General features: G+C 39.1%; 2 protein-coding genes across 2 annotated transcripts; one reads left to right on the top strand and one right to left on the bottom strand.

The window, feature by feature from the left end:
* Nucleotides 1–328: 328 nt before the first annotated feature.
* On the bottom strand, nt 329–8,936 carry LOC115826063 (interleukin-21 receptor-like). Its single transcript, XM_030789739.1, has 7 exons — nt 8,837–8,936; nt 5,690–5,798; nt 5,212–5,402; nt 4,952–5,103; nt 4,624–4,816; nt 3,518–3,657; nt 329–1,063 (listed from the first exon to the last, which is right to left on the bottom strand). Exons 1-7 carry the CDS (start codon nt 8,934–8,936, stop codon nt 329–331), a joined length of 1,620 nt encoding a protein of 539 aa, XP_030645599.1.
* Nucleotides 8,937–10,571: 1,635 nt separating this feature from the next.
* On the top strand, nt 10,572–15,967 carry ube2ia (ubiquitin-conjugating enzyme E2Ia). Its single transcript, XM_030789818.1, has 7 exons — nt 10,572–10,662; nt 11,857–11,953; nt 12,575–12,658; nt 12,909–12,981; nt 13,124–13,233; nt 14,743–14,822; nt 14,973–15,967. Exons 2-7 carry the CDS (start codon nt 11,888–11,890, stop codon nt 15,031–15,033), a joined length of 474 nt encoding a protein of 157 aa, XP_030645678.1. The 5' UTR covers nt 10,572–10,662; nt 11,857–11,887; the 3' UTR covers nt 15,034–15,967.
* Nucleotides 15,968–16,725: the final 758 nt, after the last annotated feature.

Genomic DNA, 16,725 nt, shown 5'->3' with positions numbered 1-16,725 from the left:
AACATCTGAACAAAAACAAGTTTTACAGCACTGTGCTCTGGACTATTCATCTTTCATTGCACAGACTCACAGAGTTCATTTAAATTTATTTTCCATCATCCAAGTCATTTTATGAAGTATTGCTGAGTTGTTTATGGATTTGCAGTCTACTCCGTAGTCCTCTTTTGACAGTGACATCATTGCGTCATAATGTTTAACTTTTGTTTTTGTTGTTGTTGTTGTTTTTTTTCGGGGGGCGGGGGGGGTTTGGGGGGGTCATTAAGAAGGATATTTAAAACACAAGGTATGTAAAGACTGTTCACATATTTCTCAGGTTGATGGTGAGAGTTCATTGGCTCTCCTGACTAGAGGTGCTGGTGTCTCCTTGTACAGTGGTAAAAGTCACCCACTGTTTGACGTAGTTCGAATGGGAACCTCCAGGCCCAGCAAGGATGGCGCTGTCCATCTGCTCATTCCCATCAAACTCTGAGTTTACTGGGCTCGAGCAGTCTGACTCCATAAAGCCACTGTCAATGGTGTCTAGGTCAAGGCCCATACGAGGGTAACCGTATTCCGACTGTTCGTTAGAGCTGAAAGACTCTAATGAGATCTGTTCTGCCTCCATGTCTTGACCCCGAAGCTCCCAGTGAGCAAAGTCTTCCCTCCCACTAAGCCTCGCAACGCCGTGCTCCTCACCCACGTTCTCCATCTCCTGCCGAGCGCCTCCGTACCCGTCGAGAGGACCCATCGCGCTTTCCCCCGACCACTCCGACACGGTGCCCTCCTGCCCAGACACAGTCACCGTGTCGATGGAGATGTGACCGCTCGAATGTGTAGCACCAAGGCTGCTGCCTCCTAAGAAGTAAAGTCTCGAGGAGTTGTTGTTGGCCTGGCTGAGGAGACTCCAGTCCTCCTGATTGCTCCCGCTGCTGTCCTCGCCTCCGCTGCCGCCGCTGTCGTACACCTCTGTGCCATCCATCTGCTGTCCCAGAGCCTCCATTTGTTTCTCACTCAGTACCTGCAGGGGAGCACTCTTCTCCAGAGGGTCACAGTGACTAAAGATAAGGACAGGGCCAACCCATTTCTGTAAGAGAAAACAAAGGTCATTATGTTTATAGATTATTTTATATATTTATAACTTTACATAAAATCACAAGAATATACTCTGCATATTATTTTGTCTGTTTGTTTGTTTGTTTGTTTGCTTGTTTGTTTGCTTGCTTGTCGCTGTAACAATGCACAGGACTAGTTTGAAGTTAGTGAACTCAACACTCATGACGCACTCTCTGCTTTGATTAGCTGCTGCTAACTTTGATCTTTCACGGCAGTTGAGCAGAGAAAAAGGGCTCGCATAGAAAGGATATGTGCAAAGACCCTTATCTTTTAAAACAGCCTTTCATCAGAGATCCAAACGAGTAAAATCTTCGTTAAAAAACAAAAAGTGTCCGATGCGCACGACCACAAAACCTCTACGTCAAACAAAGAGATTGAGATATAGCACGCAAAGCAATAGCACGTAGTTTTATCAGTCAGTACAAACATTTGAAACTCCAAAAGCAAGTAGGTTAAGCAAAGTTCCATGTCGTGAAAATAATACAGCCAGTAGGAAAAGACATGATAAAGGTCACGTTCTTGGTATTCTAGGGACAGTCTGTGACTCACTCTGAAAATGAACCACAGTAGGTTGGTACACAGATGAATTTATTTGTCTCAAACTCCGCCATTTCATCAGAAGAGCTACAGACCCTAGGTTTTGTCTTTGATAAGCATGTATAGAAAGTTCATATAAACGATAAAACAATTTTTATTATGTGTCTGAGACAGGGGTTTAGATCACTATCTTAACCCGGACTTCCTGTACTGCATGTGAGAGAAATGTTTCTACAGCCAGTTGCGCGTCTAAATATAAAGTCACGCTCATTTCTGCTGCATGCTTGATTTTATTCATTACAATAACATAAAAGCAGAAAGAAAATATTGCACTGTATATCGAGCAGGTGTTGGATATACGTCATACGTTGTGTATTGCATGGTAAGCTATAGGTGCATGTTCTGAGAGAAGATATCATGTAAAACTAACTTTCTCAACTTGTATTACTTCATCTGGGTATTTCCAATCTTTTACAGGACTGTGTTTTGAACTTCAAACCAAAAAAAGACCAAGCATTTATGTGTACTTTCTATAAAGATATGAAAAAAAATCAAATCAGCGTAATTTGAATGAGGTGACTGCTATTAAGCAGGGGCTCGTCAGTTTGATGCAATGCTGCGAACTCTGCAGTGTGGGTAAGGCACACAGCACAAAACTGCTTCATTTGCTGCTCATAACTGATGCAGATATTCACAAGTTCATTTCAAAAATCATGAGAGTGTTTTGTGGAAAGTCCCTGAAAGTGATCAAAATCATCTCTTAAAACTGTTCGGACGCTGCGTGAAGTGAGTTTAAAAAAAAAGAGAGATGGTTTTATTTCGTTGTCAAGCTTTAAGCGTTCATATAAAACAGCGATATAAAACATCTTTTATCGCCAGGGTCGACAGAGAGAACAAGTTTTTCACATTTCACATTTTTCACACATTTGTTTGTTTTTGCTGTCTTAGTGCCATCTGCTGGATCTTTCCCTCCCCCATCTACAGATAGAAATATACATTTCTGCAGCGACACAGTGTTTTGTACCAGGTCCTTCCTGGCACCATTTCCTCTGTTAGCAGTGTTCTGAATGATCGCATGAAAGCTACACAGGAAAACAACAACAACAACAACAACAACAACACCCCCGCCCCCCCCCAGACTATATTACTAATAATAGCTCCAGTAACACGATCTTCAAACCATCTTCACAGCAACAAATTCAGGTGATTTTTCTTTTTTCGATGTTGTTGCAATTTATCCTTTAAATTTTAATAGTACAAAGTTGCGTTTACATCTGCATTTGACATCAGAAAAGTTGTCGAAAATACTATATTTTTGTCAAAACACTGGTTGAGTATGTTGAGTATATGGTTGAATGAGTTAAATGCATGAAGTGGGTAACACGTGTAGAAGACGTTTGACATAATGGAATATTTATAAAATTTCCCTTTTAGCTGAAAACAGCTAAATATATCTGCCCACCTAGTCTGAGTCTAGAGTTGAACTCATAGTACTTTCCGTTCAAGGGGAGTCACTGCTTTCACTTTACACGTATGTAAGGCACCGGCAGACAGATGGCTGTTACACTTCGTTGTCTTAGTGTTTGAAGCCCCTGGTGACTGAGTCATTTGTCAAATGTCACATTCCCCCGTGACATGCTGGGGGGGGGGGGGGGTTGTTGCGTTGTGTTTAAAATCTGAAAGTCCCTCCTGAACTTTGTCTTACTTATGTTTCATACTTTAGACATGTCTCTGTATATGTGTAACAGATTCTAATCCACCTTTAGTTAAAAAGGACCATAGTTCATCTTGCTGCATAAGCATGATAAATCTGATTTGCGTTTGCTTGTCTGATCTTTGTAGTGGAAAGGACATTGTCTCAAATGAATACTGATTTTTATTTTCTTACCTTGAAATCCCCCTCGTGTTTTTGGTAAAGTGGTTTGAAGTAGTCTTCAGGATTTGGAATGTACTGGTAAAATGGTAGTTTTTTGAGGGGCCCTCTATAAATAAGGGGAAAAAATACACAAAGAGACACAGAGAAAGATGCTGTTAAATATGATTTCGAAATGATTTGTAGAGAGAAAACAGCCATAAACTACACTAAGGCAATATCAACTTAAGTAGGAACATACATGTTTTCTGTGACTCTGAGATGAAAATAAGAGTTATTTATAGCTGAGCTGGGGGAAAAACTGTGTGTTTTGTGACCCTTGTTCAGTTTAAAACAGCCCAACTTCCTCCACTTCTAAACTAAATGTACTTTGCCTTTGTGCAAGCAATAATTTGCTGTGGCTGTGGTTTTCATCAGCGTAGGAGGTGATACAAGGAAGGTTACATGTACAGCAAAAGCATTCATCATTTACTGGAAAATACACTCAAATCAAGCCATTATCTACTTTCTGTATCTACATATTGCCCGCTTCCCTTAAACGATGACAGGTTACAACCTAAGTCTTTTGGCTCAGTATGGCTAACACTTGATGAATGAATCCTAGAGAACATAAGAGAGATTAGATAATAAAGTCATGTGGCTGAGTGCTGTCAAAAGCCCAAGACCTTTCTAGAAACTGCATAGCAAACACCTCTGGTGTGATCAAGGACAAACTATTCTGTATGTTCCCCATGGAAAAAAAGAATTTTCAAGTAAATTTTGAATGATGCTCACCTTTTGTTCCAGCAAAGTAGGAGCAACACAGGGACTGCGATCAACAGCAAGTAATAGTACCGCCTTGCCTCCAACATAACTTTACCTGAAATATATATATATATATATACATATATATATATGTGTGTTTGTGTAGACCCAAATACATTTCTTGTGTTTTCATTTAAACTACATGGTTGTCAAATAATCTAATAATCTTGATTCTTTGACTCTTGACCTCTGTGAAGTGGGCAGTTTCATTTAGCTTGAGGAGTGTTTCTCTGATAAATTTCTCTATTTTCAATGTGCCCTTGTGTTTTTGGTCACCTACAAAGACGTGACGCATATGTTTGATACATTCTGCTAACCTGTATCATTTGAAATACTGGTCCAAGGACATGTCAGTTCAACAGAACTGCTCCATTCACTCCAAAAGGATGGAAGCAGCAGTGGATTCACAGAGGCCTTAATATCTGCCAAGCATGTTTTCCCAGACTGCACATTTTCCTGGTTGATAACGAGGTATTTTTGATCCTGTCTGATATCATAGTATTTTAGTACCTGAGGAAGATAACAGATATAAGTTTATAAACATAAGAAGTGATCAATCACGTGCTGACATGTACTTCTTTTGTTTCATGTATTATATGCATTGATGAGGACCAGCTAACGACTGTGCAATCAATAGTAATTTACCTCATCTGCATTTTTGGTCCTTATTCGCAACACATAAATAAACTGGCCCTGTAAAAATAGGCCATGTTCGTTTATATATTCAGTGTCCCAAGTCAGATTATAATCCCCCTCTGTCTTCACAATGTTCAGGTTGATGGGAGCTCTTGGCTTTACTGTGAAGAGAACAGAGAGACGGCTTTGACAAATTGAAAACTTCAGTATAAACCAAAGCTAATGAAAATAACAAAAGAAAAGTGAATATTAGAAATTTTCAAACTCACTAAAGTCCCGCAAAATCCAGGTTTTGTTTGTAATTTTCTCCTCCACTCTTTGTATCAGATTTCTTTCATTTACTGTCAGTGAGCAAACAGTATCAACATAAGCAAAGTAGTCAAAGTTCTCTGGCTCCATTGTGCACCAGCGACGGGAGGGCCCGGTTGTGCAGTTCCCTTTTGCAGATAGATCCTCATCCCTGAGTGCAAAAAAAAAACCCAAAGATCTGTCAGTTGTAAAAATGACATTCCAAGACTGCTTTTGGAGGACTAAAGAGGATACAAATATATAATGTAGAAAAATATCAGGGCCAAGTTTGTTGATATTGTTAATGTGACAAGCATTTAGCATTTGTAACAGTGATTTAGCTGGGCATATGTCTGATCTCTTATCATTAAATGCAGATATTGCAGTGCCAATTAATGCTTGAATGCTGATTTCAGCATTGCTAAAATTTTGAGAACCAATGGACAGGATGTGCTGTACCTGCATTCAAGATCGACATGACAGAAATTCTGTCCCGTCACGTCCGCATCCCAGCAGTTCAGCGTTGAGATGTAGTCTGTGGTACAGGTGACATTGCAGGAACTTGCAACTGCAAACAAAGAAACGGGAGATACGCGGTTAATGATGTAGCAGAGTGTTTCTGGCCTCAGCACATTTTCACAGGTACTTCTCCAAAAAAAAAAAAAAAAAAAGAAATTTCAGTTATATATTTTTGTAAACAAATACAGTACACTTGAAAAACACAACTGAAAAAAATGTGACAGATATGTGAAAAAAACAAAACAAAAAACAGAAAAAAACAGAAGTAGTCCAAAGGAACTAAAACCTACTGCACTGTATCAGTCCACAAAACAGCAGCAATGCAAAGGACATTTCTGTGAGTGCCATCACAGTACAGCACAGGAGTGGTGAGTGATCAGCTCTGGTCAGAACTGTTCAAAACAGAAAAGAGTACAGGGAAAGTTAGTGGCAAAATGATTATTCATAAAGTTCTTTTAACATTAATTAACATCAATGAATCAAATATACATTACATATTTGACTGTTGGCCATATACTTGAAACATTCATATATCCATTACTTTAGATGATATCATTAGCACAAAACAAATTGAGACTTCATGGGTGCTACATCTGTCTTGCCTGGTCATCATGTGTTTTATGTCTTGACTTGATTCACTGATCACACTTTGACAGCAATAGGATTTAAAATACTTACAAAGTGGGCAAATATTGATTCTGTCACAGGAAATTACACTGAGATTAACCCAAGATGCACTCTACATTCATTTAAACTGTACACTGCACAGTGCACACACATTCTGCACTCACTTCAAAATCCAGTTGTATTAAATGACATTTGTGAACTCCAAAGGTTGAAAAACTTAAATATCAGAGGTCAAAATAACATGTGGAGAACAAAGTAGAAGAACAAGAAGAAGAAAAAGAAGAAGAGGAACAAGAAAAAAATAAGATGAAAAATATAAACTTACTGTAATAAATTCCCCATTGAATCACTTCATTTCAAATGATCTTTTCAGCCATGGTTGATAAATCTGACAGTGAAATACAGGAAACAGAATTTCAAAGTGGAAAATAAAATACCATATCAAAAAGACAACTCTGTTTGTTATTTAAAATTAAAATAAAATTTTAAACGTTTAATAGTGTCCCAGCCATTTCATGTTCAAGTTCTATAATAGTGTGTAGTCATAGCACTTCTGACGTTTATGTCATCAAGGATGTGGTTTTGTGGTCAATCGATGATTTGAAAGCTGAGGCTCCACCTATTTTATTGTCTGACGAAGTTTCTCTCTCTCTCTCTCTCTTTCTCCCCTTCTCTCCCCCTCTCTCTCTCTCTCTCTCTCTCTCTCCGTCACTCTCTCTCTCTCTCTCTTTCTCTCTCTTTCTCTCTCTCTCTCTCCGTCTCTCTCTCCGTCACTCTCTCTCTCTCTCTCTCTCTCTCTCTCTCTCTCTCTCTCCCTCTCTCTCGCTCTCTGTTTCTCCCTTTCTCTCTCTCTTGCACTCTCTCTTTCTCTCTCTCTTTTTCCTTAGCTGTTATGTCCATAGCTGAAGGAGAGGGAATTGCTGGTGAGAGAATGGTGCAGGGTGTCTCTCCATCCCAATACAGTGAGGAGTACAGCTCAGTCACTTTAAATTAACTGTAAAAACTTCAAACTTAAAAAAAACCCTAAAAATTCAGTGTTACCTCGACCAACATACATATATGGAGTTCCTGTTGCAGATCACACTTGTTTCTTAGTCTCTACATAAATTTCCATAATTAGAAAGGAGTTTGCACCCCACTGCCTCCAGGTGTGTAATTCATGAAAGGTGTGAAATATAAACCTTAAATCTTATATAAATATTTATAAGAATAAATGTAAACCTTAAACCTTAACCAGCTCAGCCAGACAAAAAGCATAAAAACATGTATAAAGTTGATTACACTGTCTTTGGAAACTATTCAGAACTCTTGACTTTTACCAGACTTTTGTCTTGTCCACTTAACTAAAAATGAAGTTGATTTTAAATGGATTTTTTTTGCCTCCAACCAACACATCCCATGGTGAAAAGATGAAAAATCATTTTTAGAATTTTTTTTGCAAATTTATTACAAATAAAAAACTGAAATCTTCCATTTGCAAAATGATTCAGACCCTCTGTGTTTCGCTCAATCACCGTTGGCAGTGATTACAGCTGTCAGTCCTCTTGCTTATGTTTCTCCAAAATTTGTACATCTGGATTTGTGCAGTTTCTCCCATTCTCCCTTTACAGTCGGACTGGATGGGGATTGAACTGCAATTTTCAGGTCTCTCTACAGATTTTATGTGGGGTTCAAGTGTAGGATTTGGCTGGACCACTCAGGGACATTCGGAGACTTGTCCTAAAGCCACTTCTGGGGCTGTCTTGGCTGTGTGCTTGTCATGCTGCAAGGTGAATCTTTGCCTTAATCTGAAGTTGCATGCGCTCTGGAGCAGGTTTTCTTCAAGGACATGTCTGCATTTGGCTTTGCTCATCTTACCTTTCATTCCTGACCAGTCCCCCACTCTTTGCCCTTGATATGTATCCCCAAAGCATGCTGTTGCCACCACCATCCCTCACTGTGGGGATGGTATTAAGCCAGGTAACGAGTGCTACCTGTTTTTGCCAGACATGACTCTTGGCATTTAGGACAAAGTGTTCAGTTTTGGTCTCATTAGACCAGAGAATCTTTGTCTTTGGGCTGAGAGTGCTCTAAATGCCATTTGGCAAACCCCAGCCGGGCCGTCATATGCCTTTGACTCAAGAGTGGCTTCTGTCTAGCCACTCTACCGTAGAGATCTGACTGATGGACCACTGCAGACAGCAGGTGATTTGTTATTTTTTTAACAGGGGGGATGGCCCAATGGTCACTGACACTACTCTATAGAGTATATAGAGGGATGGCAGGTTAACAAGGGGGATGCATTTTGGTCATTTTGCTAACAAGGGGGATGGCATCCCCCCTCAACCCCTACAAATCACCTACTGACTGCAGAGATGTTCATCCTCCCAGCTGGTTCTCCAGTCTGAATACAGGAACTCTGCTAGAGTGACCATTAGGTTCTCGGTCAACTCCTGACCAAGGCCCTTCTTGCCCAAATACCAAAGTTGATCAGGTAGCAAGCTATAGGAAGAGACTTTGTGGTTCCAAACTTCACAGTGATGAAGGCCACTGTGCTCCTGTGAACCTTTTGCTCCGCCATTCACTTTGAACTGTAGGACCTTCAATAGGCAGGTGTATGCCGCTCTAAAAAAATCAAACGTCCAATCAGCTGAATTTTTCACAGGTGTACTGTGATAGTTGTAGAGTCATCTGAAGTGTAATCAAAAGAAACAGGATGCTTCTGAGCTTAGTTAAGAGCGTCATAGTGAGGGATCTGGAAGCTTCTGTAAATGAGAGATTTCAGCTTTTTATTTTTAATAAACTTGTCAAAAAAAAATTGAAAGATGTGCTTTCACTTTTTCATTCTACGGTATTTTGTATTGATTGTTAATTAACGTAAAAAAAAAAAAATCAGTTTCAGTTTCAAAATTTAATCTTATTCTGAATTAAGCTGATAACTCAAAAAGTGTGGAAAAAGTGTCTGAATATCCTCTGAGAGCACTGTATGTCCAGAGTGCTTTTGTTATACCGTTGCAAACAGGAGTTTTCTGGACTGGATAACGATTTCGGAAAACAAAGACTATGCACGAAAGCTTGAGGAATGAATAATCATTATTACTGAACAGTACTCCCTTCAGCGATAACAGAAAACGAAAGTTTAAAAATATCTCCATTTACCCAATTCTCCTCTATTTATAAACCGAAAATGCAAGTGAAAATATAAGCGAACATTGTTGGGATTTTTTAAACACAACACCACCCTTGGTTTTTACTGCTCTGCTAATCGATTTCTCATGTTAAGGCCGTATTGTAAGTTCTTTGGTAGTGCTTAGAACAAACTATAATTCACGATGACGTGTGAAGAAGGATCAGGACGGAGTAATTTCTTTTATATATATATAAATGTATATAAAGAAATAAATATAATTGTCCGGTTTAAGAGTCACAATTCTGTGATGGTGTACTCCTTATGAATTGATTACGTATAACTTAACCTTGCATATTGTCTTCTAGCAACGTTAATAGTACAACCATTCTTTTTTGCTCCTTGATATAATCAAAACTATTTTAATATGTTACACCTTAAAGCTGTTGTATCATCTGACGTATAAAACAAATTAAAGATATTAAATTTTGCAGAGATACTTTTTCATAAACTAACAGATTGGGCAGAGAGAACTGATAAATATACTGACGAGAGAAGAGCAGGAAATGTCAAATGTTTGCACATGTACATTTCTGGAGATAACTGCATGTTCGCGGTCCTAAGAGGTTTATTTTCGTTGACAGAAACCTTTCGAAATATTATAATATTCCTAAGCCCTTCATTTACACACACTGTCGCTTTAAATAATAAAGCTGTCTCACATATTGCCTGAGTGCAAGAATTTCCATTTAAAAAGAAAATCAAACCGTGAACTCATAAAAGCGTACCAGAATCATGCTTTTAATCTGAAAGCGTGTTTAGAGCAATCTGCATTTTTCTTTGATTATGGCTAATTAAAGCATCATATGAAGTATTTAGTCCTCTTTAATGTTCACCGACAATGTTGCGATGTAATCAAATATCACTAAAATTCTACAGGTGATTTTTATTGGCCGTTAACAACATTAACGTATTCTCTAATCTGCTACAGGGTCTCTGTCTTTATCGGTAATTGTACTCAGGCAATAGAGAGTAGAAAGCGCACTGGTCCTATTTATCCTGGGTAATAATCGGGTTTTTTTCAGGAGGGAAACTTCGCTAGAATTTACCTCGAGTTTGATTCAGAACCTTCAACAAGACCGTTATTTAATAAAATACATCGTATTTTACAAGATTATAGGTACGTATTTTTCTGCAATTCAAAACAGAATGCAGTACAGGGATTTTATAGGGCTAATGTCCTTGGGAATTTACGGTGTTTTTGTTTGGTTTGCACCCAGCTAGCCAGCCATTTAGCCATTAGCTTGGTTGCTAACAGGCTAGGTAGCTCTGTATCATAATAGAACTCAAATGACAGTGTTGTTTAACTTGCTTTTGTTAATATCAATTTACCACTGTTACGTTAAGATCGGTCGTTTTATCGTAAAGCATAGTACTCATTTAAAGTACATGTTTTTTTCCCCGGAGCTAGATGAAATATCACAGGCAAAGAATATCGCAATGGCCATCACAGTGCGCAGTTACGCATGGTGTTTAGCGTCATCTCTTCAAATTTGCGCATGGCAGCGTATACAGACGCAGATAATCCACACACTACACCTAGTTTAGGGAGTTTGACATTCAACTGATCAACACAGCTCAGAACGATGATAATCGCGGTTAGGCGTCCTCATCCCCGTGTAATATTTTGCAAAAGGCTAGCCCAGCAGCTAGCCAAACATGCAGAGCATATTTACGTTACCACTGGTGAGTGATCTTGTCAAAAATATCACATGTTCACCTCTTTGTCCTAATGAAGCATTTCTGCCAAAACGCATATTTACAGCAACGTTTGTCAAATTGGGAGATCAAGCTATGGTCAAAAATAGTTCTTTGACTGGATATAGCATAGACAGATGTAGTCAACCACTGTGTACAGTTTGATTTAAGCACTTCTCCACTTATGAGAAGTGAGCCCAATCCTTACTTTGTGAAGGATACCACAAGAGTGTAATTGTCTGATGTAGTAAAAGAACATTTGTAATAACAGAATGTTAAAAGAAAAATGAGTGACCTGGAAAGGTGAGCTTATGAAATTGGAACCTCAAACTGCTAACAGAGAGAGGTTTTCTGAATGGCATCTGGGATCTTGACACGAGTGCCCACACAAGTTGGCAGTTATTTTGCTCACCTTATGAAATAGGGAGTTAGTTTTCAGTGATCATTTTTGATTGGTTGCAGTGTTTTGGGGCTTTTGCCCACTTTTATTATCATTTGTAATCTGAGCGTGTTTAAATAAACAAATAAACAGTCTTACCATTTAGATGAAATGTGAAATGGTTAGTCCTTGGTGTTCTCAAATGTGTACAAGTGTATCTTTCTCTTTTTGTCTTAGGTTTGTTTCCATCATTTGAGCACCAAAAGTAATGTCTGGTATAGCCTTAAGCCGTCTTGCACAGGAGCGGAAGGCTTGGCGGAAAGACCATCCTTTTGTACGTATGCCGTGTGTGAAACTCTAGAACGATGCTGTTCTTTTTCAGTTTCTGCAAGTTACACATGTCTGAAGTTTCAAAAACCACCTCAGATATTTCAGTGTGAATTTTTAGAATGACTGGTCATGGGTTTTTCTTGCATACCCTTGCATTACTAAAATCAGACTGCTGATTGGTTTGTTACTTGCTCTATACTTCTTCTAGAAGAAACCTTTTTAAAATTACACTGAATGGTTTATGTATTGTCATGCAGGCTTTTAGAGAGATCAGTCCTTAGTCTATTTCAGTCGGAGGAAATTAATGATTGTTTTTTTTTTTTTTTTTTAAGCAGTTGTTTCACAAAATTGTTTGCACTCTGACAGTTTGAGTGACCCTCAGAAAAGCTACTGCCCTGTGTTAATTACTAAAGAGCCATTTTCTTAATTGGTAAATTTGGGGTTTTTTTGACACTTCCATGTATTTAATTTATGGAGAAGCAGCAACTAGGATGTCATATTGGCCTGATACCTGCCGCTGTGTGAAATGATGAATTATTTCGTTTTGTTTTGAGTTTTCTTTGAGTTTGTAAGTTGTCCGGTGTGATAAAGATTCCACTTACTTTTAAAATGTATATGTTGTAAGGGCTTTGTGGCTGTGCCGACCAAAAACCCCGATGGGACCATGAATCTGATGAACTGGGAATGTGCCATTCCTGGAAAGAAAGGGGTGAGCGTGTCCTCGCCTCTCTAAAACACACACACACACACACACACACACACACACACACACAATCAGCAAGCATTTATAAATGCTGTTAAATGTATAAAAGTCCTAAGTGTACAGTACAGGCAGGAGTTGTGCTGCAGAGCACATCCTCTGGGTTGTGGTTAAGAGTGATTTCCAATCAGGCTTTGAACTTTATTTCTTTGTTTACTTGAGTAATGACTCTGTCATGTCTCATTTCTCTCATTTTCAGACTCCTTGGGAAGGGGGCCTGTTTAAACTGCGGATGCTCTTTAAGGACGACTATCCCTCTTCTCCACCCAAATGTGAGTTCATTTTGGGAAAAAGCTCGAGGAACATTTGGCACCCTGCGTGTTGGAACATCGCTTTGAATTGATTTTGATTACAAACTAACTCGTCCCGTTCGTTATGAATAGAAAAATATGAACTGTCTCTCCCGTTGACCAGGTAAATTTGAGCCTCCGCTATTTCATCCAAATGTTTATCCATCTGGCACCGTCTGCCTATCGATCTTAGAAGAGGACAAAGACTGGCGGCCAGCCATCACGATCAAGCAGGTAAGGAGAACTGGGTTAATGCACTGACGTTAATAATTTGATGAGCGGTTTTCTTTCAAAGCAGTAATCCACTGTTATGAATAAAAACGTATTAAGCGGTCCTTAAACCCTGTTTACATGGGTCATTGTAAAGGCTTCCCTTATTGAAATTGGGGCGAGATCAGATGTCAACAGACGGACGTAAAGGCTTTGAAAGGGGGGGGGAAAACCAGATTTTTCTTGTTATCATGATCAGGGCTGCTGATTCACGTCTTGGATGTGGTCAAGGATGTATTTGTGGCTGCGTTGAAAGCAGTCGGCGTCACTGCGTCACCTTCCATGCCTGCGCTCTTGACAATCTCCCGCCTTAATCATCCGCTTTTCTGTGATGTTCTAGATAAACATCTTTTTTAAAAACCTGTTGGCCTTCCTCTGTAACAGGGCGCGATGGGTTACAAGTTCTCATCCAGACTCCCACTTCCACCTCCACCCCTAAAATGACACAGCACTAGTTGTGGTTGGGGAAGAGTGTGACTTGGCTGGAAGCAACAAAATGTGTCATTTAAGCGTTATCAGGAATCAAGATGAACTATTATATTTTTTTTTTTTTTTTAAATGAATCTTAACAATGCACAGACTCTAACCATTTCATTTACTTTGATTCGAAATCAGTTTGGTAAAGCCCTCCGTTATACGTTGCTACTGAAACGAGAAATCCGATCACGTTACGGACAACACAGATGCGTTTGAGATGCTTTTTAATAATGGGTGTAAATATAAGGGGTATTCAGATGACTGTTGGGTCGTTGCTGGTTTGATGTTTTGGGGGGCATGTATGCGTACCCTTCATGTCTTCTGAAACAAGTTTGCAAATGAATAGTCAAAGTGAAGCTCTCGAATTCATTTGGACGTGATTGTGAAGTTGCTTTATTACTCATCAGACTTCGAAGCACAAATATACTTTTCTTGCTCTGGCCGTAGTCAGAGTAGGACAGCCAAAGGAATCTTTGTAATAAAGTGAGTACTTTTTTTTTTTTTTTTTTTCTTGACAAAAACTTGCTGTATGTAACAGGAATGATGAGCCATTGTTATAACAGTCTTTCAAAAAAATGAGTTGCAGAGTTGAGGAAGTAACAGAATTTCACTTTTTCTTGTGTGGAGTACTCCTTAACCAAATTGTGTTTTTAAAAGAGAATTATTATTATTATTATTTTTTTTTTTTTAAATATGTAACATCCACCAATCGCTTTTCAGCCATTTTTCCATTTTGACTGGTTTGAATACGTCGCCCAGCTACCATTGAGCTGAGAGCCGTCGGGACTAATAGCACACCAGCGTGTGATCAGAGTGATCAATGAATGTTGTTGTATATTAACTTTGCCTGTTCCATGCATCCCTGCAGAGGGCGGTATCCACACAGCTCTGGCTCCGCATCATCTCAACGGACACTTTTTTTTTTTTTTTTTTTTTTTCCTTCCCTTTGTAGGCATGTAATCCCTTTTTTTTTCCCCCTTTCCAATCTGTCTCTAGATCTTGCTAGGAATCCAAGAGCTCCTGAATGAACCAAATATCCAGGATCCGGCACAAGCTGAGGCATACACGATTTACTGGTAAGCCGCTCGCAATCCCGAGACCGCCCGACGTTGGGCGCTCCCGGGCCGTTCACATTCCTACATGGCGATATTTGTTTCACGGTTGATGAAGACTGGTAACGTTTCTTTTTTTGTGTGTGTGTGTGTGTGTGTTGATGCTTGTTCCAGCCAAAACAGAGTGGAATATGAGAAAAGGGTCCGAGCACAAGCCAAAAAGTTCTCCCCATAGGCCTGAGGAGTTCCCACCCTAATGGAAGGAATGGGTTATGACAAGGCAGCCGCCCCTGTCCCTTTTCTGTCCATCTAAAAAAAAAAAAAGAAAAAAGAAAGAGAGGAAAAAAAAAATCTTCATTTTACACTAATTTCCAACTGGACTTGAAAGAAAAAAAAAAAAAAGAAACTGAATGTGTTGTGCCATTTTCTATCTATTTGATTCTGGACCCAACCATGCACCCCCTGTTTTGCTTTTAACTGGCTGTGTTTTGTTTTTTGGTGAGACAGTTATGTCACCAGATCAGCCCCCCCCGCCCCAACCAGTTGTAATTCAAGGCACAAGAGCTCCATCCAGAATGTGTCTGTATGTGAGATTGGAGGGTGGGGAGAGTATCCATCGTTTTTGTTTTTTTTTTTTTTTTCCCCCCAGTCTTTTTAGTTCTTCACGTGTGCAAAGAACGGCACAATAAACAACTCTTAGTCCCGCGGAGAGACGCTATATTCCAGAAACGAGAAGGTATGAACATAAACGGCTTTCGGTTTTTTGTTGCTTTTGTTTTTTTTGTTTGTTTTTATTTTTTTTTTTTTTCCTCCAGACCTCCTTTAGTCTCTTCCATGGTTTTAATGATGTAAGACTTGCTATTACTTAAATGTCAGTATTTCAACTGCTGTACAATGATACTTTTATACTTTCTTGATTTACATATAGTATCTTTAGAAAACTTTCCATTCCTGATGCAGGCAGTTTACTCAGCATGTCATAATATACAGTTTGATAGCATTTTGTGCTGCCTTGGCCATCTAAATATGTTTTTTGCAACGAAGGAGAGAGAAAAGGAAAAAAAAAAAAAAAAGAGGAAGGCCTGAGTCAACACAAAGGCAGGTTAGCTTATCTCTGCGTCAGTGTCTTTGTGTTTATATGGTGTTTTGTTCATGTAAGTGTTTAGAGTAAATAAAAATGTTTATATAAATCCAGTGGTATCAGCGCAGCTATATTTTCCATTGCCTTTCTTACGCGTGCGCACGCACACACACACACGCGCGCGCAAAATGAAATGGAAAACCATATCATTTGAGCTGATGCCAGAGCTGACAGTGAGGTAAGTATCCCCACCCCCCTGCAAAAGAGAGATTTTTACCCAGTGGATAAAGGTGAGAATCTCTGAGCGGAATCAATATATTGAGGATGTTTAATGAAGGGGTGGAGGATGGCTTTACAGAAAACACGCGGTGACTGATGTGGAAGGACCAGATAGCCGTAGAAAGTTCTACATCTCCTCTCTGGCCCGAGAAGATAAAACCAGGAATTTAATGTTTAAATTTGAATGCAGAAGTGATACTTTGATACGGTTAAGATGACGCAGAAAGGTAAATTTTGGAATTATTTGATCTGAAATGGTTTGTGTTTTAGTTTGTTTTCTGTTTTGTGTTTTTTTTTATTGAATGCAGATCTCTCTAGGAAAAGAAATTTCGATCTCAGTGAGACTAACCTGGGTAAATAAAGGTTAAAAAAAAAAACTGGAAAGAGTATTTTGTTTGTGAGAAGTTTTAACTGCATTCCTCCCCCTGACCGTTGCTACTTCAGACCTTTTGTTATGACTCATTTTAGTAACTCATCTGTTCTCATAAGTGACTTTTACCTCACTTTACAAGGCAAAATGTGAGAGCTTAAACTTGTCAAACAAATAAACAAAAACTGTGTGCAGAA

This window comes from Chanos chanos, chromosome 13 (genome assembly GCF_902362185.1).
Source record: "Chanos chanos chromosome 13, fChaCha1.1, whole genome shotgun sequence".
Classification (NCBI taxonomy): Eukaryota; Metazoa; Chordata; class Actinopteri; order Gonorynchiformes; family Chanidae; genus Chanos; species Chanos chanos.
The sequence above is the reverse complement of the archived record's forward strand: the minus strand, read 5'-3'. Positions and strand labels throughout refer to the sequence as shown.

Excerpts from the sequence above, each read along its gene's own strand:
- LOC115826063 (XM_030789739.1), bottom strand. The coding sequence starts at position 8,936 with ATGGCGGAGCAAAAGGTTCACAGGAGCACAGTGGCCTTCATCACTGTG. Across the intron at positions 5,104-5,211 it reads CTGGATTTTGCGGGACTTTA|TAAAGCCAAGAGCTCCCATC; the intron begins GTGAGTTTGAAA and ends TTCTCTTCACAG. Across the intron at positions 1,064-3,517 it reads AACACGAGGGGGATTTCAAG|AAATGGGTTGGCCCTGTCCT; the intron begins GTAAGAAAATAA and ends TTTCTCTTACAG.
- ube2ia (XM_030789818.1), top strand. The coding sequence starts at position 11,888 with ATGTCTGGTATAGCCTTAAGCCGTCTTGCACAGGAGCGGAAGGCTTGG. Across the intron at positions 12,659-12,908 it reads CCATTCCTGGAAAGAAAGGG|ACTCCTTGGGAAGGGGGCCT; the intron begins GTGAGCGTGTCC and ends TCTCATTTTCAG. Across the intron at positions 13,234-14,742 it reads CAGCCATCACGATCAAGCAG|ATCTTGCTAGGAATCCAAGA; the intron begins GTAAGGAGAACT and ends ATCTGTCTCTAG.